General features: G+C 42.3%; 1 protein-coding gene and 1 long non-coding RNA gene across 2 annotated transcripts in view; one reads left to right on the top strand and one right to left on the bottom strand.

Moving 5' to 3' along the window:
• LOC122540239 (uncharacterized) overlaps window positions 1-9,760 on the top strand; it is a 30,339-nt gene extending 20,579 nt beyond the window's left edge. The window contains exons 2-4 of the mRNA XM_043675649.2: window positions 3,135-3,329; window positions 4,096-4,213; window positions 8,666-9,760. Of these exons, the coding sequence (XP_043531584.1) occupies window positions 3,135-3,329; window positions 4,096-4,213; window positions 8,666-8,672 (320 nt within the window). The 3' untranslated portion in view covers window positions 8,673-9,760. The remainder of the gene's footprint in view (window positions 1-3,134; window positions 3,330-4,095; window positions 4,214-8,665) is intronic.
• On the bottom strand, window positions 1,265-25,697 carry LOC122540240 (uncharacterized). Its single transcript, XR_006309259.2, has 3 exons — window positions 25,484-25,697; window positions 10,621-10,754; window positions 1,265-2,850 (listed from the first exon to the last, which is right to left on the bottom strand). It is a non-coding gene; the product is annotated as an uncharacterized LOC122540240 (long non-coding RNA).
• Window positions 25,698-26,129: the final 432 nt, after the last annotated feature.

Below are 26,129 nucleotides of genomic sequence, written 5' to 3'. Positions count from 1 at the left end.
ACAAAGGATTAACTGTCGAGTTCAGGATTTTAATTGCAGCCAGGATTCAGATCTCATTTTCAACTGCCCAAATTAAACTTCTACGCCGTTGTTTAATCTTCCCTTTCTGCATTGATTCTTCTTCACAAAAAAGTACACTTTGTTCCTGGATTTGTAATTAGATTAGGAAAAGATTTATAGCCAGAACTCTATGTCTGCACTTCTGGTTTGTCTCTCCTTTCTTCTCTAATCCAACAGTTTTCACCTCTGACACTGACTGGTTAGCGTTTGATTGATTTATGGCCTACCTCTATCGAAAAACTTCTTCAAGAGAATACTCTGAAGCAGTTACCCCGGGTGCCTGGAGCAGTGCAAATCACTCTGTTGATATCACAGACAGGCTTGTGATTGTATTGCTTTGTAAAATCATAATTCCCAATTTCATTTTGGCATCTCAAGCTCTGCCGAACCCAATAGATGCAAAACTGCCTCCTGGGGATGTGTGGAGTGGGTCAGCAATTTTGGCAGTGAGAAATAATTGCCGTCTCTGTCACTAGAGGTAATATTTGTCCACTGTCAGAGTGCCATCTCCTCAGCCTCTGATAAAAGAAAGTTGTCTCAGTATGGAACTGGAAAGCTGTAGTAACCTCTCATTTATAGGAATGGACTAACAAGTTGCAAGGGGATCATTATCTAATATGTATTAGTGACAGAAAGTAAAAGTGGAAAAGTGCCACTAAAATATACTAGGTTGACAGTTGTAATGATGTTTTGCATTTTCACAACAAAGCACTAATCTTCCACTCTTTTTTTGACAATTTACTCCGTGTCTGCCTCTGAAGGAGTATGATTTCACTTGCACTTTTCAATAACTTGCTGAGTCAATCACTCTCTGTATGTGGGCCCTTGCAAACGGCTTTTCTAGGCACCTTTGTTTCTAGAAACAAAGGCTCAAAATTGATATTATTCCATAGTAAGATTGTTACATTTTAGGTTTGTATGTTAGATATCCCAACGGGTTCAGTAGTTCTTCAGTAGACAGATTTCGTTTCTTCTACAAGCCCTGTTTGGCTTGCCCAGTCCAATATCTGGGTAAATTCAGTAAAACCCAAGGGTGAAGCGTAAATACCATGACATTACCCTTGGTTTCTTGGAATATATCATGCATCATCCTGTAATCTCTTGTCTTCAGTAGGCTGAATGATAATGTTTAGTCAGACTTCAAGATTATGAATCCGATAGATTGATTATATGAATAGTATTGAACATAAACAGTATGTTATAGCAATCACAGTTTTATTTTTATTCATCTCTTTGAAATGTCAAAAGAATAGGAACTAGAGCAAGTTGTTCAATTCTGTGAGCCTGTTCCATTATTGAATCAGATCATGGCAGGGCAATAACAGCAAAATACTGTGGATGCTGGAGATCTAAAATAAAAACTGAAAGTTAAACATTACTAAAAGGATACTACAGGTGGAAGTTGATTGTTCCAAAGAAGAGTCATTGGACTTGAAACCTTAACTCCTGTTTCTGTCTCCACAGATGCTGCCACACCTGCTGAGTTTCTCCAGCACATTCTGTTTTATTTCAGATTCCCAGCATCAACAGTATTTTGCTTTTATTTAAGATATTAATTATACCTTTGTATCTTTGGTGGCTATCTCCTGTCACAATCTCCCTTAGCTAGCCCAGTGCCTCTACTGGCTTCAGATTTATTGTCTATGAAATTGTAGTTCCAAATTCCTTGAAATATCCCTGAACATTATGTAGGAAACAACAGCATTTCCCTTCTCAGTTATCCATGCAAGTGGATCAGCCAATTTCTGAGGAGTTCAGATGTCTGTATCCATAAATGAAAAAAATAAGCTGACATTTAAGTAATACGTTTTAAAACCTCACGGTATCATTAAGGGCTTTGTAGCTTTGTGATAAAGAAGTAAATATAGCCACTGCTGAATTTTGGAGGGAAATTTGCACACATCAACACTCATAAGTAGTAACAAAATGATTTGTCATTTTAGCAATGTTGAGAATAAATATTGGCCAAATTCACTCCCCTGCTCTCCTTTGAATAATACCAAGAGATCATTTACATTTACCTGAGAGAGTAGATACAGCCTCAGTGTAATTTCAATAGACAGCTCCTTCAACACTTCCTCAGTTCTGTACTCAAATGTCAACCTGGATTTTGTGTGCAAGTTTCAAACCAGCAATCGTTTAACTTAGAGACAAGAGTGCAACAGACTAAGCCGCAGCTGACAGCTAAATTAAATGTATCAAGAAGGGCTTTTAAGACCATGAGACCTGTAGTGACCCCTTTGTTATTTGGGCCAATTATTTGCAGTTGGCAGAAACAGCTAACAGAATTTGACTTCAATTCTGGGTATACCATGAACATGAAATTGCCAACATGTGGTTATATGAAAGGACATCTCTTAGCAAACTGAGAGTCGGAATAGAATCTGGATGTAATTATTGATGACTCACTGAAAGCTTCCAGTGCAGCTGCTATTACCAATTCTGAATATCTCAATGGCTTTTCAATATTTGTGGATGTAACTTACTCTGACATTTTACAGGTAAGTAAGGGACGATGACATGTTGGAATCTTTGTACTGCATTCAATTTTGGACATTCCATCTTCAGCAGCTCATCAACCCATTCACTTCACTTTACCGTATGCTTTGTTTTCCTAAATTTCACAATAAAAAACGGTGAAAAAAAATTAGAATCAGATATGCATTCATTGGCAAATAGAGGACTCAGGAGTGATATAGCAGTTTTAATAAAAGTGGAAAGGTAACGATGATCCAGTATTTGCTTTGCACCTTGAGACAGGGCTTCTTCAGGGTATCAACTGGGTGGAATCTGTGAAGAGAGAAACAGTGTTAATGTTTTAGGTTGATGACTCTTCATCAGAACTAGAATGTTAACTCATTATTTTTGTTTACAATGCTGCCAGGCCTGTTGGGTATTTCCAACATTTTCTATTTTTATTTCAGATTTCCAGCATCCCCAGTATTTTGCACTTGTATTAGATTGTACATGGGGTGTGAAAGGGAAGGAAATGAGTCAGGTATTTGATGATTCGACAAGTATTGAGAAAGGAGGACACTTACGAACCACTGATATCCCTTTTTTTCATGATACAGATAACATTTCAGATGAAGTTGAACTGGTAACACTTGCAGGTGCCGAAGACAAAAATGATTCGATGATGTTTGCAACCTCAAGACCAGAAACTGAAGTTTTTGACATTGATGAAGACAGCAATGAATCAAGCACCACATCTTCAGCAGAGTCAAATTCAACCGAGGATGCCACACTTGACATTAATGATGTCGACGGTACATTTCCGTAATGACCTCCCTAATACAATGTGGTCCATTAAAAGAAGTTAATATGATACTAGTCTGTGTTACAGGAGGTACAGAATATAAAAATCTAGTTCTGTTGCAGCTTTGCAATCTCCCCCCAGTGCAATATAAATGTACGGTTAAAATAGTGAACACAAGTTCAAAAACTGTTTTATTCATTGGAGCAGAAAGTTACAGGTACATTCAATAAAAATAGGTAAATATTATTCTTCAAAATATCTTCAGAAGGTAGAGAGTAAATGTCTATTAATCACAAGGGAGCATGGACTTAGGATTGACATCAGAAAGTGCTGGAGATCCATCACCAAGCCCCTAATACCCAGCATGCAAGATGCCAGTTTGGAAATCAGCCACTTACCTTGCCTGCCAGCAAGGCAGGACATTTGGCTATTGAGGATTTGAAGTGGTTATTAATTGATCAAATAATTGGTCACAAGATGAGAAGGTCACATTGGCCTTGTCACTCAGCATGTAGCTGCTGATGTGGCGAAAAGGGAGCAAGTTTCTGCCAGAGAAAACAACGGTCAATTATTTTCTCATTGCAGTACATTGTTCACCAACTCCAGGGAGGGGAAAATTGTGTCCATAGTCCAGCAGCAAGATGCAGAACAAGTGAAGAGAGGAAACACTTGGAGTGGTTCAGGATCCTGCCTAATTCATTCTTAAGATATGCTTTGAGACTATGACCCCCCGTTTAATTTATCTAATAATATTGTTCCTTTGTTCTCCTTTGCAGGCAAGGACTTCCTAGAAATGCTCACCCTAATTGGGATAATAGTTGGTGCCATTGTAGCTGTGATCATTGTCCTAACAATTATTGTTGTCATCATTAAGAAAATTTCCGGTGGATACTCGTAAGTACCTTGCTGTTTGATGAAGTGAAACTATCTTTGTTTGATGCTGTTCCCAGAAATATGTAAAGGGCCAGAGGACAAGACTTCCAAAGTAGCTCCAACAGGTGAAAGCTTTCAAGCCTAACAGAACATCGAGAAATAAAATTTGATAGAAGGTGTTTTAATAGACAGGATCTCATCAGCAAAACCTACTCACTGTGTTCAACTGAATGTGGCAACAGGAACCCGAGTGAAACTGGAATCAGTGGGTACCAGGGGGAAACTCTCCGCTGGTTGGAGTCATACCTGATGCATAGGAAGGTGGTTATGGCTGTTGGAGGTCAATAATCTCAGCCCCAGGTCATCACTTCAGGAGGTCCTCAGGATAGTGCCCTAGGCCTAACCATCTTCAGCTGCTTCATTAGTAACCTTCCCACCAACATAAACTCAGAAGTGGGGATGTTCGTCAATGATTGTACAATGTTCAGTATCATTCACAACTCCTCAGATACTGGAGCAGTCCTTTTCCAAATGCAGCAAGATCCTGACAATATTCAGGCTTGAGCTGACAAGTAGCAAGGAACATTCACATTATACAAGTGCCAGGCAATGATCATCTCCAATAAGAGGCAACTGAACCACCATCACTAATTCTCCCAACTATTAGCATGCTGGGGTTACCATTAACTAGAAACTGAATAGGATCAACATATGAACTCAGTATCTCCAAGAGCAGGTCAGAGGCTAGGTTTACTGCGATGGGCCATTCACTGCTTAATTCCCCACAGCCTGCCCACCATCTACAAGGCACAAGTCAGGAGTATGGCATTATACTCCTCACTTACTTGGATGAGTTAAGATCCAACAACTCTCAAGAAGATTGACACCTTCCAGGACAAGTCAGCCCACTTGATTGGCACATCCACAAACATTTACTCTTCCCACCACTGACGCTCAATGTGCACTATCTACAAGATGCACTGCAGAAATTCACCAAGGCTCCTCAAACAGCACTTCCCAAACCCACAACCACTACCATCTCGAAGGACAAGGGCAGCAGATACATTAGAGCACCACCAGCTACAAGCTCCCTTCCAAGTTATGCACTATTCTGACTTGGAAATATATCGCTGTTCCTTCAGTGTCTTGCGTCCAAATCCTGGATCTCCCTTCCTAATGGCATTGTGGATCGACGTACATCACATGGACCGCTGCACTTGGAGAAGGCAGCTCACAACCGTTCCAAGGGCAATTAGGGATAGATAATAAGTGTAGCTAGCTGACAACACCTACTTAAAAAAGACAACTCAAATTGGAGGCAGGAAGTGGATGGTCAATACTACTGAGGACAGCAACAAACTACAAGAGGACATTAGTTGCAGAATGATCAAATAATTATAGAGTCATAGAGAACCCTTCCATGCCTATCAGATATCCCAATTCAATCTAGTCCCACCTGCCAGCACCGGGCCCATATCCCTCCAAATCCTTCCTATTCAGATACCCATCCATATGCCTCTTAAATGTTGCAATTGTACCATCCTCCACCACTTCCTCTGGCAGCTCATTCCATATACATACCATCCTCTGTGTGAAAAGGTTGCCCCTATGCCCTCTAGTTCTGGACTCTCCAGCCCCAGGGAAAAGACTTTCTCTATTTATCCTATCCATGCCCCTCATAATTTTGTAAACATCTATAAGGTCACCCCTCAGCCTCCGATGCTCCAGGGAAAACAGCCCCAGCCTGTTCAGCCTCTCCCAATAGCTCAATTCCTCCAACCCTGGCAACATCCTTGTAAATCTTTTCTGAACCCTTTCAAGTTTCACAACATCTTTCCAATAGGAAGGAGACAAGAATTGCATGCAATATTCCAACAGTGGCCTAACCAATGTCCTGTACAGCCTCAATATGACCTCCCAACTCATGTACTCAATACTCTAACCAATAAAAGAAAGCATACCAAACGCCTTCTTCACTATCCTATCTACCTGCGATTCCACTTTCAAGGAGCTATGAACCTGCACTCCAAGGTCTCTTTGTTCAGCAACACTCCCTAGGACCTTACCATTAAGTGTATAATTGGCAAATGAAGTTAAACACAAATAAATATGAAGATGTATATTTTGATTGGGGGAACAGGGGAAGTGCTAGTTGGGATAGAAAAGAAATTCAGGACTACAAATACACCAATTACTATAAGCTGCTCCATAGGTTAGCAAGGCCATGAGAAAATAGACATGAAGGCTCGAGTCTTTATTACAAGAAGGACAGAATTGAAATGGCGAGACTTTATGTTAAAGCTGTATAAAACCTTACTTGGAACCATACTTAAGAGTTCTACATGGAGTTGCAGTTGTCAAACTCTAAAATGAAATGTAGAGGTACTGGGGTGGATAAAGAGATGACTTAAAAAGTTAATGCCAGGAACGCTTGAGGATACTTTTCAGGAAAGAATTGACAGAGTAAGTCTCTTTTCTCTTGAAAATCGATTAAGGATGATCTAATAAAAGTCTTTGAACTGTTGAAAGATTTTGATCAATGGATAAGGGAGAACATTTCCTCTTATGAGTAAATGCATAACTGGAGGCCACCAAATCCCTCAAGAAATTCAGAAGAAACTGCTTATTTGTATAAGAATATAGAATCATGACCATAGGGAAGGGTTGAGATGAAAAGTATAGATGCATTTACGGGGAAGTTCGATCCCTATATAAGAGAGAGAATGGTAGATCTACATGAGGAGAGATGGGAAAGGTTTGGAAGGAGCATAAAAACTAGTGTAGACTGGTTGGGATGAAAGCCCAGTGTTTATGCTGTATATGCATGGTAATCCTATGAAATCACATGTGAAAAAAGCAAAACACAAAAGTGTAATCATTAGTTTCAGCTACATTTTATTTTCTGGGCTATTTCAATGGCTAAAAATGTGTTGCTGGAAAAGCGCAGCAGGTCAGGCAGCATCCAAGAAGCAGGAGAATCGATGTTTCGGGCATGAGCCCTTCTTCATTCCTGAAGAAGGGCTGATGCCCGAAACGTCGATTCTCCTGTTCCTTGGATGCTGCCTGACCTGCTGCGCTTTTCCAGCAACATATTTTCAGCTCTGATCTCCAGCATCTGCAGTTCTCACTTTCTCCTATATCAATGGCTACTTTGGCACCTGAGTTAGAAAGTCTGGTGCTGAATTAGCTGAGGCAGCAGGAAATCTATTGTACAACTGGCTTCAACAGTTCTGAGTTGGACTGAAGAAGATTAATTCTTGATTCCTATTCCTGATCACTGTGCAAAAAGAGCACATCCTGCTAATGTGTGGCCACAGAATGAAGACAGAAGCGCTCTTGTCTGAAATGTAAGTGTATAACCCATCACTAGCCAACATCTAGCCTCACACATCTAAAGAGGCCAGAGTGGTGAGGTAACAACAACTGATATTTATCTAGTGCCTTTGATAAAATTAAATATCCCAATGTGCTTCACAAGTTTGTTCATAGAGGTAAGGAATGTCTTAAAGGAGGAAAGTGACATGGAGAGGTGGACAGGTGTGGGGAAGATGTTCCAGAGGGTAGGACCTATGTGACTGAGGGTATGGCCATCAGTGTTGGAGTAAATAAAATCAGGAATGCTCAAAAGGCGAGATGAGACTGAACTCAGCATCATTCCTGCAGTGGAGACGTTTCTAGAGAATATATGGCTGTAGGAACAGATAATTGGTGATCTTGTATATGACAGGAAAGATGAGACTGTTCTTCATTGAGATTGAAATGAAAGATCTGTTCCACGATAAATGACAATTGAAGCCACTGCAAATTGACCAAATTCTACTTGCAGAGAGGAATGGAGACATATCTCAGAGGATGGTAGGACTACAGGAAACTTTCAGAGAGAGTGAGGACTGAGGCCAAGGACAGATTTGTAAACGATAATTTGTTTAACTGGGAGCTAATGTGGACCAGTGAGCACATACCTGTAGTTGGTAGTGAATTGGGCTTGGTCAAGTTAAGACACAGAGTTAAGGCAGTAGCATCTTGGATTACCTCAAGGTTAAAGTGGGTGGAATGCCACAGAAAAGCCAGGAGTGAATTGGAATTGGGATAATAGAGACATGCACTTCAGTGGCAAATAAGCTACTACTAGAGGCTACTGTAATTTGCAAAACAATACCTGATCACCATCAGAAAAGGAGTAAACAGAGGGAAAGCAGGAGGAGGAAAAAATAAGAAGAGAAAATTCATAAAGAAAAGTCTAGAATACATCAAAGGTTGTAGTGTGCCTTTAAGAAACCTTGCCAGTTGAACTGCAAGTATATAATGAATGTTTCTTCTAACTTTCTGTAATTTTTCCCATTTGGTGTGGGACGAATACAATCAAACATTATGGTGACGATTATCCTGTGCATAGTATGGGTCTATACATGCAATGTTTGGCATTGTACTTTCTGACATTATTCTGATACAATCCTTTCTTAATGTTCACAGGCCCTGAGCCACATAGATGAGCAGAGATGACTAACTGGTGGTTCTGAAGTGAGAATGAAGTCATTTATATCAGGATAACTGGAGTCACTCAAATAAAATTTGAGTCAAATTTCATCAACTTTATTTTGGAGCCAGCAACTGTCTGACTCTGAGAGCTGGGTGAAATCTGCCTTCTGCTAAAACCTTGAGTTGGGAATACAGGGAGGGGAGAGTTGTGGGAGGAAGGGGGGATTTATCATTTTAGATCCAATAATATGTATTTTACATGGAACCACTGAGAGTCTTGCTCAGCAAAGTACTTAAAAGTTTCCTTCAGGTATTTTGTTCTCCATTATCTTTATTCTTTCTACCCCAATGAAAGTGGACACTTCAGGAACAGCTTGATGCTCCATTGAGATTAGGGTAACGGGATAAATTATTGGACAAGTATTTGGAGCACTGAACAGCATCTGGTTTATGCTGTGCCCTGCAGAGAATGTTTGATGTTCTCACTAAATGGGTGAGCATTGAAAAAGAAAAGAATACTTTCTAAATTACAGCAGATTGTGATTCACAGAACTCATTGAATAGTAATTAATTCCAACAGCTTTAGTCAGTCAACTGGAGATTCCTGTGATCCTGTTGCTGACTGCTCTGACTGCTGTAGAACACACAGAGCAGAGAAAATGGACCAAATAACTTTGTCTTTAAGCACTTTATTTGCCTTGAGTTAAAGCTCTCAGTGGCTGGAGACACTGGGGATTTTCTCCAGGTTCATTTTATGGGAAATATCTCTTAGGAAAAACGAACTGTTTCCGTATTCATGTGCAGAATTTAGTCCCTTCTATTAATGAGCAGGATGGCAGATTTTCACTTGTTTTCTTTACGTATGTTCTCATCCATTAACCGGAATCTATAAATGGCTGACTCTGTTGCAGGACTCCATGTACGGTCATAACCTTGCTTCAGATTGTGTTAGGGACACTGACATTGACAGGGTTTTGCATAAGATATTATTTCATACTGTAAACAATTGCCATAACATGAGTTACATTCAACAAAACAGTGTTTTTATAATTTTTTTGTTTTTAACAATTAAAGTTATTGTTACCAAAATGTGCCTAGCTTTCGTTGTCATTCTTTATCCATTTTCAGAAATTGGTTAAAATAATAAAATGAATAGTCACTTATTGAAGTCCAAATTTGAGACATACAGACCAGGCATTTCCAGTTTCAAGGCCTGACCTATACTATGAGCTGATTTCAGTTCTGGCAAGGATGCAAGCTCTGGCCTCAGCACCTCTGAATCAGGGAAAATATCAGCTACAGATTATGATGGAGCAGGCCAAACCACCTCAAAATATTCAGAAGGTAGTCTAGACCCTAACTTTTTCTTATTTTAAAGATAAATGTAAAGTGTTGTGCGCCTGATGCAATTCAATTGGTCAAACTACTGAATTTAAAATATAACAAAAGAAATAATGAATTGGAATAACTTAATTGTACTTGAAAACTTATTGAGACAGTAACTATCGAAAAAATAATTGAGACAGTACTATTACTAATTAACTGTTCCAATATGGTAACATCCCATAAACACACCCCTTGGCAAAAGACAAATTCAGAACATAGATTGTCTCACATGGGATTCCTGTAGCAGGCAGAGAACCCCTAGCTTTTGATTGTAACTGAGAGAGGGACAAAAATAGCTTTCACTTTTTCCAGATCCCAACATCAACTGCTGAAAACTAAACTAAAGATCCTGGTTCTGTGAGGGTTTGACCACACCCATTCAGGCTGCTTCTATTGTTCCAGCCTAAAGAAAAATCCGCAAGGGCTCACAAGTTGTTTACTCTGGTTGTTCTGGTAGACTGCTCCACACAGTTACCATAAAAACTCCCTTTAAAAAAAAAACCTCTTAAAGCCACAGCATTGTCATAAGATATCCCCAGTTCAGGCATTTTCACTGGAAATACCTTCTCATTTATGTACGAAGCAAGTTCCTTTGCAGTGACCTTTGCTCACTTTGTATGGACATCAGATCAGGACAGATTCCACCATCTTTGGAATTGTACTTTAGTAAAAGAGTCAAAACATTCAGTCAAGGCAGCTGGAAAATAAAACATTGAATAAAGTGATAAAAAAAGATACACTTCCTTTTAACATTTATAATTGAGTGAATTGCTATTGCTATTTCCAAAGAAATTTACTCATATTTCCAAACAAGTAATATTTCTTGATGCTCATGCTTACAGAGGCTACAGCAGCAGAGGGGTTACGTTACTGGACTCATAATCCTGAGGTCTGGACTCATGATCCAGAGCCATGAGTCCAAATCTTACCATGCCATTGGAGTCCTTTAAATTTGGTTAGTAAAGAGTTGGAATCAGTAATAGTGTCCATGAAACTACTGGATCGTAGTTAAAACCCATCAGACTCATAGAGAAAGTTCTCTGCCATCCTTACCTGGTCTGGCCCACTATGTGACTCCAAATCCACCATAGTATGATTAACCACCCACTGAAATGGCTTATCAAGCCACTCAGCTTTCTTCAAGAAGGCTGCAGACCACTACATTGATAGAAACTCCTGATGAAAGATATTGGAAGGCACTGTCTTGACTAGTCCGGAATATTAGAATTACTTCTTCAATGGTTGTCCTAAAGCATTGGTGCCATTGGTTGCAACAACTTTATGGTTTCTGTCGGGAACACAAAGTGTCTAGCCATATCTTCAATGGTTACCCATTGTCCCCTAAGATTCATATATGGACTGCAGCGGTTCAAGAAGGCAGCTCACCACCACCTTCTCCTCGGTAACTAGGGATGGTCAATAAATGTTGGTCAACCAGTGATGTCCACACTCCATGAACGAACATTAGTTCATCTGGTTACAGACAATTGGACAATGGGGAGTGGAAGCACTTCATATTTGTGCATTTTACTGGTTGGCTCGGTGCTTTTATGTCATATACATGCCCAACCTGACCAAATGCAGCAACAAGGAGACCTGGTAAGGTCTAAGTCAATAGGAATTGGAGTGGAGAAGGTTGGGGTTTACTATCTGCTAGCTGGAAACAGAAAAGATTGTGTTGTTAGTGCTTGTTGGAGGTCAATCTTCACAACAGTAGATCATCACTGGAGGGGTTCATGGGGTAGTATCCTAGGCTGAATCAACTACTTTATCAATAACCTTCCCAGCATCACTAAGTCAGCAATAGGGATGTTCTCTCATTATTGCACTTTTTTCCGATTCACTCACAAAACCACAAATGAAACCATTTGTCTTGTATGCAACAATAATTTGGACATCATCCCAGGTTTGTAGCATTAAGTGGCAAACAACATTCATGGTAAACAAAAGCCAGGCATTGACCACCTCCAATAAGGGCGAGTCTAATCTTTTTCCTTTGACTTTCAACGCAATTATCATTTGTCAAATCCTCCATCAGTAACATCCTGAGGGCTCCCCAGTTACAAAATGTTTAGCTGGACCAGTCACATACATATTATGACTACAAGAACAGGGTAGAGATTGAGAGATCTTTGGCAAGTAACTCACAACTCTGTCTTCCCAAAGACTTTTCACCAATTGCAATACACAAGTCATGAGCGTGATGGAATACTCTTCATCTGCCTGGATAAGTACTCAAGAAGACGAACATCGGCCAAGACAAAACAGTCTGTTTGATCAGCAGCCCAACCTTAAACAATTTAAACATTCATTTATTCAAGCACTGGTGAATTGTAGCACCAGTGTGGACCACTTACAAGATACATTGTAATGATTCATCAAAGGCTTCTTTGACAACACTGCAACATATACCACCTGGAAAGGACAAGGGCAGCAGGTGAGGGTGCAGGACCAGCTTCAACATTTCTCACCAAGACAAACACCTGGAACTATATCACTGTTCCTCCACAATCACTGGGTCAAAATCCAGGAACCCCCTTCCTAACGGCAGTGTCAATTTACTGACCGTAGTTGTCTAAAAGGGGAAAACAGCACCCCATCTCCACCCCTGAAGCCATTTTGATATCAGTAATAGCTGCCTGCCTTGATAGTGGCTCCCATATTCTGTGAATGAATAGGAAAGAACAGCAGATTATGGCTAATGAGTTATTTGCTTATTTCATGGGAGACTGGAGTAATTGGAAAATATGGTAGCTTTTTTTATGTGCCACATATTCTCTGAAATGCAAAGTATATGCGAGACTCTGTCACACAAGGCATGATTTGTAACAAACTAGATCACTACAACAAGGAATCATTTATAGTTGTTTATATGAGCGTGGCTAATAGTAAGGGGCTACTGAATTGTACAGTTACGCAGAGTAAGCTTCCCAAGAGATCTACAAACATTCAGGCTGTCGACAACTTGGCTCATTTATCTGTGTATGTCCCGAGCCAGCTAGCCTCATACCAGACAGTACAAACCGGAGACAAGCCTGGAGCAAGATGACAATTTGCAGCAACATCTGGGAGCTGATGCTCAAGCTCACTCTGCCATGAAACCTGATCCAAGGCCTCACCCCTGGGCTGAATAATGTCATTGTCAGTTAGTGCGGCTGCAAAATAGAAATGTAAGTGTAAAATTAAATAATTTATCGCATTGGCTGTGCGTGTGTGCCAGTCAGAGGCTTGTAGTTTTAGGCACTGACCCAAAGCTGGAGCCCCCTTCTCAGCATAGCAGGAGGATCTGAAAACAAAGAGCTATATTCAAGGCTTTTCCTCTTCCCTGTCTGGAACACAGAATGTTTGACTTAAAACTCCAAACTTTTGACTCAGGAAGGAGCAAAGTGCGTCAGAGTTGAATTCCGTACATTTTCCAGAACTGGAATCATTTTTTAAAAAGTGCTACATATGGGTATAATAATTAAACTGAGTTTGTACTCTGTGGTCCAATTGTATTGTTTATTTACAAAATAAAAACATGTCAGGAGTAGGGAGTCATGGTGATATATGGCAGTGGTGTGTGTTCACTGCGGTGTCCCTCTGCTAAAACACAGGACACCTCTGGGCTATTGGCTTAAAGGGCAAGCATTTCTGCCTCAAGTTTAATACAGGAATCAACAGGACCAGGGAGCAGTGCATGAGCCTGAAATATCTCCTGCTGAGAGCCCTTTTGTAAAACAGGGCCCAAATTGAGGTTATAGATATTCCTGCTGTTAAATATTAAGTGCTAACAGCATCAAAAGGAGAACAGTCTGGAGAAATATATCTCATTTTTAGTACATTACTGTCTCTGACGGTTTCCTGCCTCGAGGTTAAAAGTACTGGCAGCAACTATTATTAACTCAGTGTTTCAAACTAGCCAAAGGGACCACCCTTTTTTCCAGCCAGCGGGGAAGAGTTGAGCTTTCAGTCCATCTCCAAAGGCTGGAAAGTGTGATCTTCACATTCTGGCCTATGCCAGTACTCCCCAAGATTAGAGAACATCCATAGTTGGAAAGTGAAGCCATAAACACAGAGTGTTGTGAATGTGGGACTCATAGCTGCAGGGAGTGGTTGAAGGGCACACATTCACTTAAGAGAAAGCTAAGAAAGGTTATGAGGGAGAAGGGAACAGATGTTTGCAAATTGAATATTTAAATGAGGAAAGATGGCAGAGGGCCTGAGTGGAGCATAAACACCAGCACAAATTGGTTGGACTGAATGGCCTATTTTCTCTGTAAACGTCATTGGCCCCAAATTTTATGCTAGGAAATGAAGTATTATTGGGTCAGACTGACAAAAAAGCTCTGTTCATATATACACCAAATGACACTATTCTTGAAGCACCCACTAACATCAGTTGCATTTAAACATCAACTTACAAACAAACAGAAGCTTTATGATGATGAAATACAGTTGGTTCTGCTATAACAGAAGTTTCTTCAATGCGAGTTGGCTATAATGCGATTGAAGAATTTAGACAGTTATTTGTAGAACACAAACTTTCCTTACCTGTATTGGCTATAACGCGATTCCAGTCCCAATGGTTTAAATGGTGCTGCTAATACACAACTTTCTCATAATACGGGATTGCACAGGAGTAGAACAATCACATTAAATCACAACAGACTGTATCCCAAACAACTTCAGAGTAGGAAAGTAGCCTCCTCTAAGATGGTAAGTACACATGTGATGGAAGGAGAAGAAAGCATTTGAGGAGATTTAGAGGGAGGTGAGAGGGATTGCAAAATGGGGACAGCTATAAAGAGTGAGAAGGAACTTAGACCTTAAAAAATTAAGGGAATGCTGGCAGTAACATAAGGCCAATGTCAGAAGGTAATAAACTTGCCTGTCTTAAGAAGGAAACTATTCTTTGCATTGAAAGCAAATGCTCTTGCAGTTTCTGACAGGGATCTGTTCAAATTTGATTGTCAATGATTTGATTTTATTCCTTTTCTTTCATTCTGTGTGTCATGACGCTAGGATTTTTAAATTGGTTACTGTTCCGTATTTTTGTTATCTTTTTTAATGGTCCTTGGTATGTAAAGTCAATATATAGCACCACCAAAAGTGCGGGAAAATTTTTCATACAGAGGGTGGAAGGTGCTCGGAACTCACTGCCATTGGAGGTGGTGGAAGTAGGCATATTAGGAACACTTAAGGCGTATCATCATAGACACATGATTGGGAGGTGAACAGAGGGATAGAAACTGCATATGAGCAATAAGTAGCGGGTTTAAATAAGGACTGGAATCAGTGCAGGCTTGGTGAGCCGAAAGGCCTGTTCCTGAGCTGTATTATATTGTGTTCTATTGTATAGAAATTCCCTCTACTCTGAGTGGCTTTTGATGGTGTTTATTAAGGTGGGGTAACAAGCCAATTTGAATTCCAACAGTTAAACCTTGTGCCCAGGTGGTTAAGACAGATTTCTACTTATCACATGTTCCCACCCCCATCTCCAACAAGAGTTCGAGAGAGTTTCACTTAGGTTTGGAGCCATACTCCGAACATAATAGGATAATACCTAGGATTTATTAAAACAACAATTTTATTGAATATAATAAAAATGAAGAAAAAAGAATGAAAGATTAAGTGGGAGATGGCTCAGGGCAGGGTGACACTAGGCACATGGACACACAAGATGGCCACTGATCATACGTTGGTCACTTGATATACAAGATAGTCGCTGGACCACAACATGGAGAGAGACAGCAGAGCAAATACAGATACTGCTTGGGGCCACCTGGATGCCAGCACAATGCACTCACAATCTAATTGATTAGTTTAAGGTGGGTGGGGGAGAGAATCCACACGAGTAGCGTATATAGCCCGCCAAAGTGTCTGGGTCCAACCAACACTTTTGATAGATACGGACTCAATACAAAGAGCTAATAGCCAGGACTGCAGTAATCGTCCTTCTCAGGAAGAGTGATTAGCGCCCATTACTACAGCAATGGACTTCCACGCAGACGCTGAAATTGACAATGTCTGCACTGAAACTGACAATGACTATGCTGAAATGAACAAAGGCTGTGCTGGAACTGATAACGACTGCACCAAAACTATCAACAGTTCTGCAATGTTTACAATAAACAAACTATGCTAAAAAGACAATAACTTCATCCCTGACCTATTATTAAAAAACGTATAAAAGTATCTTGACATGTGCTCCAGGTTGAAAGGAGACTCACAGCTGACCATTATGCTGTTGGTGTCTCTCTCTCTCACCAGAGCTCCAGTATTGCCTTGTACAATAAACTCTGTATTTGAACCCTGACTCTGACTCCGAGGCTGGTGATTTTCCCCATAAGACAACTTTATTAAAAGGAAAAATGGTACTTTTTAGATATATTACATATGTGAGGAACATAGAACGTAGAACATTGAACATGGAAAACTACAGCACAGAACAGACCTTTGGCTCATGATGTTGTGCCGAGCATTAATCCTAATGTAAACTAAAATAACTTAACCGACGCAGCCCTCAATTCACTGCTATCCATGTGCCTGTCTAGCAGTCGCTTAAATGTCCCTAATGACTCTGCTTCCACCACCACTGCTGGCAACGCATTCCATGCATTCACAACTCTCTGCATAAAGAACCTTCCTCTGACGTCCCCTCTATACCTTTCTCCTAATATCTTAAAACTATGATTCCTCGTCAATTCTGCCCTGGGGAAAAGTCTCTGGCTATCGACTCTATCCATTAAGCACCATATGCGTTCTTAACAACCCTATCCACTTGGGTGGCAACTTTGAGTGATCTACGTAGTTGAACATCAAGATCCCTCTGTTCCTCCACACTGCCAAGAATCCTGTCTTTAATCCTATATTCAGCATTCGAGTTCGACCTTCCAAAATGCATCACTTTGCATTTATCCAGGTTGAACTCCATTTGCCATTTCTCAGCCCAGCTCTGCATCCTGTCTTTGTCGCGCGGCAGCCTGCAATAGCCCTCTATACTATCAATGGCACCTCCAACCTTTGCTTCATCGGCAAATTCACTAACCCACCCCTCAACCTCCTCATTCAAGTCATTTATAAAAACTATAAAGAACAGTGGCCCAAAAACAGAGCCCTGATGGAAGAGGTTGGAAGAGATTATAACCACGGTGGGAGGGGTTTTTGATTTTGTTAGTTTCTCCTGAGTCAGAGGAAGTAAGGTTGGCTTATGTGATAGACTGGACTAGGTTCACAGCGCTAGGAAAAAGACCTTGGATATTCACCCTATCCATGTCCCTCATGATTTTATAATCCTCTATAAAGTCATCCCTCAGTCTACAAAGCTCCAGAGAAAAGAGCCACAGTCTATTCAGTCTATTCTATAGCTGAAACCCTCCAGTCCAGGCAACATCCTTGTAAATCTTTTCTGCACCCTCACAAGTTTGATAATATCCTTCCTATAGAAGGGCGACCAGAATTGTACGCTGTAAACCCAAAAGTGGCCTTACCAATGACCCTTACAGCTGCAACATGACCCCTCAACTCCTATACTCAATGCTCTGACCAATAAAGGTGTGTGCCAAATGCCTTCTTCACTACCCTGTCTACCTGTGATTCCACTTTCAAGGAATTGTGCACCTGCATCCCTAGGTCGCTTTGTCCAGCAACAATCCCTACCAGGGCCCTACTATTAACTCTATAAGTCTTGCACTGGTTTGCCTTTCCAAACTGCAACACCTAACATTTATCAAATCAAACTCCATCTGCCAATTCTTGGCCCATTGGCCCATCTGATCAAGATCACACTGTACTCTGAGATAATCTTTTTCACTGTCGACTACACCATCTATTTTGGTGTCACCTGCAAACATACTAACCACACCTCCAATGTTCACATCCTATTATATTAATTTATATAAATGACGAAAAGCACTGATTCTTGTGGCACACCACTGGTCACAGGTCTCTAGTGTGAAAATCAACCCTCCACCACACCCTCTGATGTGCTATGGTGAGATGGCTCTTTTTGCGACTGTTGCACTCTGTGTTTGCAAATAAACAAATTCCGTGACCAACATTGCCTGAGCTCTGGTTAACAGTATGCTGTATCTCTGCTACTACTAACTGCATTTGTTGTGGCCTTTGATTTAGTCAGCTGCAGCTTATTTATTTCAGCAGACCATTGGTGGTTGTTAACTCTGACTCTCATTGAATCACGCTTCGCCATGTTCATGGGCATTGCTGTTTGGCAAGCACTATTGGAAGTTATCTCTGGCAATGTCAGCACCTTACTGTGATTGCTTTCACTGTTAAACTGCCCACAAATCTATCTCTTGAAATTCTTCAAAATTACAATGGATGGACAGTTTTTTTTAAGCCACAACAAAATTTCCAATACCCTCAACGGGTAACCAATTCCTTATTCCAAACTAATGTTTTCTGCAATTTTGAGTGGCTCGGGGCTGTCATGCAGTTTCAGGGTACAGAAACAGCCTGACAGCAACTTGTCCTTTTATTTAGCAGAAGCGAGTGAATTATTGAGCGTTTCATACATTTCTATATCTGTTGCATCAGAAATATCACCATTTTCCTTCTTCCCACTACAACAGTTGGATTATCAGGAACACTAAGTATTTTATTAATGGTGAAAAATGTCTCAAGTCACTCCAGATGTACACCAAAAGCCTATTTGGTCATCATTGTCTCCTAACACAGTCACCTTCACAGGTCAGTCCACTCACAGGTACGAGCAGATTTATCACATACAACAGATGCACTAGGCTATTTTTTCAGCAAAGAAAGCCTCAAAATTCATTTTGCTGGAAGCTTCTCCAGTTAGGGACAACCATGATCCCACCTCAGTGCCAACATTCTTTGCAGGACAGACACAAGACATAGCACATGGAAAGTCAAACCCAAGCTAAATTGGTTTATTCTGGTACATACACGTGATTGGCCACAAAAGAATACTGTTACCATCCTCACTAGCTCCTGATAGGAATCAAAGTCAGCATTTTTAATTGGAGCTGGGAATGAAAACCTTCTGGGCCTCAGGCTCAGACTTGGTACTTATTTCAAAGGGAACGTTGGTGGGGCGTAGCAGAAAGCTGTGCCTTAAGACCTTCTGTTGATGGCAGGTATCAGGTAGGATTGATTGTAGGGGTATGCCAGTGTTGGGTGGGGGGTGGGGGGGAGGTTGGTGGCTAGGTCTCATTATGCAATCAGGAAGAGAGTGTAGCTCTTTGGCAGCAGAGTTTGATTCGAAGAGGCACATATGATTCTCCGGGCACTGCCAGTAAAGTTAAAAACGTAATATACCCATTTAGGAACCACCTGACCCTGAATCTGCTTCCCTATGATCTTCAGTCAGTGGGCAGGCTACTCAGTTTCCTACTCAGGAAAAATAAAAAATTGCAATCGCTTGGACCTGACACGCAAATGTCAAAAATGATGCCAACAACTTTTTGTGGATGTTGCAGGTTCTGGGGTTTAGGTGTTTCAGTAAGAACAGGGAAGGTGGTAATAGAAGGGGAAGTATGGCATTGTTATTCAAGGACAGTATTATGGTGGCAGAAAGGACGTTTGATGAGGACTTGTCTACTGAGGTAGTATGGGCTAAAGTTAGAAACAGGAAAGGAGAAGTCATCCTATTGGGAGTCTCCGAATAGTTCCAGAGATGTAGAGGATGGGATAGCAAAAGTGATCCTCAATAGGAAAGAGAGTTACAGGGTAGATGTTATGGGGAACTTTAACTTTCCAAATATTGACTGGAAATGCTATAGTTTGAGTACTTTAGATGGGTCAGTTTTTGTCCAATGGTGGGGCCAACAATAGGTGGGGCCACATTGGATTTGGTACTGGGTAATGGAACAGGTCAGGTGTTAGATTTGGAAGTAGGTGAGCACTTTGGTAATAGTGACCACAATTTGGTTATGTTTACTTTAATGATGGAAAGGGATAGGTATATACCGCTGGGCAAGAGTAATAGCTGGGGGAAAGGCAATTATGATGCGATCAGGCAAGATTCAGGATGCATAGAATGGGGAAGGAAACTGCAGGGGGTGGGCACAATTGAAATGTGGAGCTTGTTCAAGGAACAGTTAATGTGTGCGCTTGATAAGTATGTACCTGTCAGGTAGGGAGGAAGTGGTCGAGCGAGGGAGCCATGGTTTACTAAAGAAGTTGAATCTCTTGTCAAGAGGAAGAAGAAGGCTTATATAAAGATGAGACTTGAAGACTCAGTTAGGGCGCTTGAGAATTACAAGTTAGCCAGGAAAGACCTAAAGAGAGAGCTAAGAAAAGCCAGGAGGGGACATGAAAAGTCTTTGGCAGGTAACATCAAGGAAACCCTAAAGCTTTCTATAGGCATGTCAGGAATAGGATTAGGGCCAGTCAAGGATAGTGGTGAGAAGTTGTGCGTCGAGTCCAAGAAGATAGGAGATGCGTTAAATGAATATTTTTCGTCACTATTCACACTGGAAAAAGACAATGTCGTTAAGGAGAATACTGAGACACAGACTAGTAGACTAGATGGGATTGAGGTTCATAAGGTGGTGGTGTTAGCAATTCTGCAAAGTGTGAAAATAAATAAGTTCCTCTGGGCTGGGAGGAGATTGCAGAACCTTTGGCTTTGATCTTTATGTCGTCCTGTGTACAAGAATAGTGCCAGAAGACTCGAGGATAGCAAATGTTGTCCCCTTGTTCAAGAAGGGGAGCAGAGACAACCCTGGTAATTATAGACCAGTGAGCCTTATTTTGGTTGTAGGTAAAGTATTGGAAAGGATTCTTAGAGGTAGGATTTATAATCATCGAGAAAGGAATAATTTGATTAGGAACAGTCTAAATACCAAATTGGATGTGTAGTGGACAGCGAAGAAGGTTACCTCAGATTACAATAGAATCTTGATCAGATGGGAGAAAGTGAGGACTGCAGATGCTGGAGACCAGAGTTGAAAAGTGTGGCGCTGGAAAAGCCCAGCAGGCCAGGCAGCAGCCGAGGAGCAGGAGAATCGATATTTCGGGCATAACCCTTCTTCAAGAATTAGGCTGGTGTGCCAAGCAGGCTGAGATAAAAGGTGGGGGGTGAGAATTTGGGGGAGGGGCGCTGGGAATACGGTAGGTGGAAGGAGGTGAGGGTGAAGGTGATAGGCCGGAGAGGGGGTGGGGGCGGAGAGGTCGGGAAGAAGATTGCAGGTCAAGAGGACGGTGCTGAATCCAGGGGTTGGGACTGAGATAAGGTGGGGGGAGGGGAAATGAGGAAGCTGGAGAAATCTACATTCACCCCGTGTGGTTGGAGGATTCCTAGGCGGAAGATGAGGCTCTCTTCCTTCAGGCATTGTGTGGCCAGGGTCTGGCGATAGAGGAGGCCAAGGACCTGCATGTCCTTGGCAGAGTGGGAGGGGGAGTTAAAGTGTTCAGCCACGGGGCGGCTGGGTTGGTTGGTGCGGGTGTCCCAGAGGTGTTCCCTGAAACGTTCCGCAAGTGGGTGGCCTGTCTCCCCAATGTAGAGGAGACCACATCGGGTGCAGCGGATACAGTAAATGATGTGTGTGGAGGTGCAGGTGTGGAGGTGCAGGTGAATTGATCAGATAGGTCAATGGGCTGAGAAGTGGCAGATGGAGTTTAATTTAGATAAATGTGAGGTGCTGCATTTTGAGAAAGCAAATCTTAGCAGGACTTATAAACTTAATGATAAGGTCCTAGGGAGTGTTGCTGAACAAAGAGACCTTGGAGTGCAGGTTCATAGCTTCTTGAAAGTGGAGTCACAGGTAGATAGGATAGTGAAGAAGGCGTTTGGTATACTTTCCTTTATCGGTCAGAGTTTTGAGTACAGGATTTGGAAGGTCAAGTTGCGGCTGTACAGGACATTGGTTAGGCCTCTGTTGAAATATTGCGTGCAATTCTGGTCCCCTTCCTATCAGAAAGATGTTGTGAAACTTGAAAGAGTTCAGAAAAGATTTACAAAGATGTTGCCAGAGTTGGAGGATTTGAGCTATAGGAAGAGGCTAAACAGGCTGATGCTGTTTTCCCTGGAATGTCGGAGGCTGAGGGGTGACCTTATAAAAGTTTACAAAATTATGAGGGGCATGGATAGGATAAATAGACAAAGTCTTTTCCTGGTTGGGGGAGTCCACAACTAGAGGGCATAGGTTTAGAATGAGAGTGGAAAGATATAAAAGGGACCTAAGGGGCAACTGTTTCACACAGAGGGTGGTACATATATGGAATGAGTTACCAGAGGAAGTGGTGGAGGCTGGTACATTGCACATTTAAAAGGCATTTGGATGGGTATTTGAGTAGGAAGGGTTTGGAGGGATATGGGCCAGGTGCTGGCAGCTGGGACTAGATTGGGTTGAGATAACTGGTTGGCATGAACGTGGTGGACCAAAGGGTCTGTTTCCGTGCTGTACATCTCAATGTCTCTATGACTCTATGACAGTCAACATGGTTTTGTGAAGGGTAGGTTGTGCCTCACAAACCTTGTTGAGTTCTTTGAGATGGTGACCAAACAGATGGATGAGGGTAAAAAGGTTATTTGTTGTATATGGATTTCAGTATGGCGTTTGACAAAATTCCCCACGGTAGGCTATTGCACAAAATACAGAGGCATGATTGAGGGTGATTTAGTAGTTTGGATGAGAAATTAGCTACCTGGATGAAGACAGAGGGTGGTGGTGATGGGAAATGTTCATCCTTGAGTTCAGTTACTAGTGGTGTACCGCAAGGATCTGATTTGGGGCCACTGCTATTTGTCATTTTTATAAATGACCTGGATGAGGGCATGGAAGGATGGGTTAGTAAATTTGCGGATGACACTAAGCTAGGTGGAGTTGTAGACAGTGTGGAAGGATGTTCAGGTTACAGTGAGACATAGATAAGCTGCAGAGCTGGGCTGAGAAGTGGCAAGTGGAGTTTAATGTGGAAAAGTGTGAGGTGTTTCAATTTGGAAGAAGTAACAGGAATACAGAGTGCTGAGCTAATGGTAAAATTCTTGGTAGTGTTGCTGAGCAGAGAGATCTCAGTGTCCATGTGCATAGGTCCCTGAAAGTTGCCACCCAGGTTGGTAGGGTTTTATGACGGTGTACGATGTGTTAGCTTTCATTGGTAGAGGGATTAAGTTTCAGAGCCATGAGGTCATATTGCAGCTGTACAAAACTCTGGCCGGTTGCCCTTGGAATATTGCAGTTCTGGTCGCCACATTATAGGAAGGATGTGGAAGCGTTAAAAAGGCTGCAGAGGAGATTTACCAGGATGTTTCCTGGTATGGAGGAAAGGTCTTATGAGGAAAGGCTGAGGAACTTGAGGCTACTTTCATTAGAGAGAAGGTTAACAGATGACTTAATAGAGACATACAAGATGAACAGAGGATTAGATAGGGCGAGAGCCTTTTTCCTCGGATGGTGATGGCTGGCATGAGGGAGATATCTTTAAATTGAGGGGTGACAGATATAAGACAGATGTCAGAGGTAGGTTCTTTACTCAGAGAGTAGTAAGGGTGGGGAATGTCCTGCCTGCAACAGTAGTGGACTCACCATCATTAATGGCATTTAAATAGTCATTGGATAAATATATGGATGAAAATGGAATAGGTTAGATGGGCTTCAGTTGGTTTCACAGGATGGCAACATCACGGGCCAAAGGGTCTGTACTGTGTAGCAATGTTCTATGTTCCATCTGCAGTTAAAATTGCCAGTCATCAGCTCGTGGTGACTACAGTGTGGATAATTGATCTGTGTGATTAGAAATGCCCTTTGACCCAGTTTTTACTCAGTCAGTAGATTTAAAATTCCACACTGAAATTTTGACTTTGGTTCAGTCTTCAATTTTAATGAAGATTGTGTAACTTCCAACAGCTGATTTATTTTCTTTCTGAATCATAGCACTTCTGAATCAAATCACTTTAAAATATGATTTGTTGATAATTATTGGTCCAGCAGCATGGCATTTATTTTGAGATGTGAGGAGTCCATGGTAATAACCCAATCTTCTCCTGATGTTACCGATGGCAGACACACTGAAAACTTAGCATGCACACAGCCAGGTCGCAAAGGCTCAGGGGAGTAGTCCTTACTGAAAATCATGGAGGCACCCATAGTCAGGAGGTCCCAGCAAAGTAAGTCGAGGGCAGCCTCAGTTCCAAGTGCCTGGACTTGGCCTAGTCAGGCACCCTGTCACAGTTTTCTCAGTGTGTAGTCCCATGCCTCAGCAGTAAGTGAGTGGGTCACCATCTGTCCAATGGCTCAAAAGTGCCCAGTCAGCAGAGGTGAGCCGCAGGGTTAGTATGGTTGGGCAGATGTACAGCCATGAGGGGTAAGCCAAGGTCAGTCCATCCACAGAATCTGAGGCAAAGCGGCTTGGAGAGAGATAAGGAGGAGAAAGTGAGGTCTGCAGATGCTGGAGATCAGAGCTGAAAATGTGTTGCTGGAAAAGCGCAGCAGGTCAGGCAGCATCCAGGGAACAGGAAAATCGACGTTTCGGGCATAAGCCCTTCTTCAGGAATGAAGAAAGTGTGTCCAGCAGACTAAGATAAAAGGTAGGGAGGAGGGACTTGGGGGAGGGGCGTCGGATTTCCGACACCCCTCCCCCAAGTCCCTCCTCCCTACCTTTTATCTTAGCCTGAGAGATAAGGAGGCCTACTGCCCTGGAAAGGAGATTCACCAACCTATTCTTCTGGGGGCTCAATGCTGGAGGGGACAGGATGGCAATTGTTAAGGACCTACAGTATCTGCAAGGGCAGCTATACGATAAAGGGTGAATGGGAAGGAGGTAATGTGGGAGGGGGGTTTATTGGCTGTCAGGAGCACCTTAGTTTCAAGGGTGGGTGGGGACAGTGTTTGACCATACCATGGCATGATCAACTCATATGCCAGGCCTGGAGGGCAAGGTGGGTAGGGGCAGGCTCAGGTGGATGATTGGACTGGGACCTGGGGAGGTGCATGGCCGATGGGAATGGCAAACTGGAAGAGGATCTAGATATTCAGGGTTTTACCAACCTGTCTGTTGCTCCTGTTCCTCCCTGTGCCTGGGGGTCAGCTCTCTGATTACTGACACCACACAGGGCCCTCTCCTGCCTGAGCCTGAGCAGGTGCTTGGTCTCCAGTGAGCCTCCGAGTGCCAGCTGCCTGGAGCGTTCCTTCCTCAGCCAGCAGCAGAGCTGTCACGGTGAGGTGCTCACCAGATTGTGGACCCTCGCACTTTCTAATCCTAATGTTCACACCACGGGGGTCACTATCTGAGCTGGTGGCGGAGAAAGAGGTAGCCTTGCCAATGCTTCCTCAACACTCTAATCTTGAGAAGGAGGAAACTGGCCATTTCACCGCAGTGGTGCTGGAGATACTGGCAGCAACTACAAGACACAGGGGAGAGAAGGCATCTAAACAACTGGTGGAAATGGTTTGCAATGAGTGAGACTGACAGTGGGGTTAATGTAAGAACTGCAGTGGAATAAAGAGAGGTACTCACTGGGTTAGAGGGATATGGATGTATCAGCATTCCTACCCTGCAGAGTTTTCTTCTATTAGGAGTAAGGAGTCTGATGTCGGGCATTCCCCACTACTCATCAAGATCTTTCTGCCCTATTCTGGGCTGTCTTCACCTGGAATGAGAGAAAAGTACTGAGAACTAGAAGTGGGTGACGTAGCTGGTGCAGGTGGGAAATGTTGTTTTGGTAACTCAAAGGTATGGTGGCTCTATGGTTAGCACTGCTGCCTCACAACACCAGGAACCCAAGTTCAATTCCAGCCTTAGGTGACTGTGTGGAGTTTGCACATTCTCCCTGTGTCTGCGTGAGTTTCTTCCCATAGTCCAACAATGTGCAGCTTAGGTGGATTGGCCATGGGAAATGCAGGGTTATGGTGGGTCTGGGTGGGATACTCTTCAGAAGGTCATTGTGGACTTGACGGGCCAAATGGCCTTCTTCTACACTGTAGGGATTTTATTCTATGATCTATGAACTTGAGTGAGGAGATAGCGCACAGACCATGCAGAACTACTGGTGTGGGAAGTTGGCGGGTTGAGAGAGAGTGAGGAAGCATTGTTACAGGCAGCAGTGAGAGTGGCAGAAGATGAGTCTTGGTGGGAGCTGGATACAGTAACAGAGATAGATAGC

Source organism: Chiloscyllium plagiosum, unplaced genomic scaffold (assembly GCF_037043375.1).
Source record: "Chiloscyllium plagiosum isolate Xiang-an unplaced genomic scaffold, Cpla_swu_hap1 HiC_scaffold_37, whole genome shotgun sequence".
Classification (NCBI taxonomy): domain Eukaryota; kingdom Metazoa; phylum Chordata; class Chondrichthyes; order Orectolobiformes; family Hemiscylliidae; genus Chiloscyllium; species Chiloscyllium plagiosum.
The sequence above is the reverse complement of the archived record's forward strand: the minus strand, read 5'-3'. Positions and strand labels throughout refer to the sequence as shown.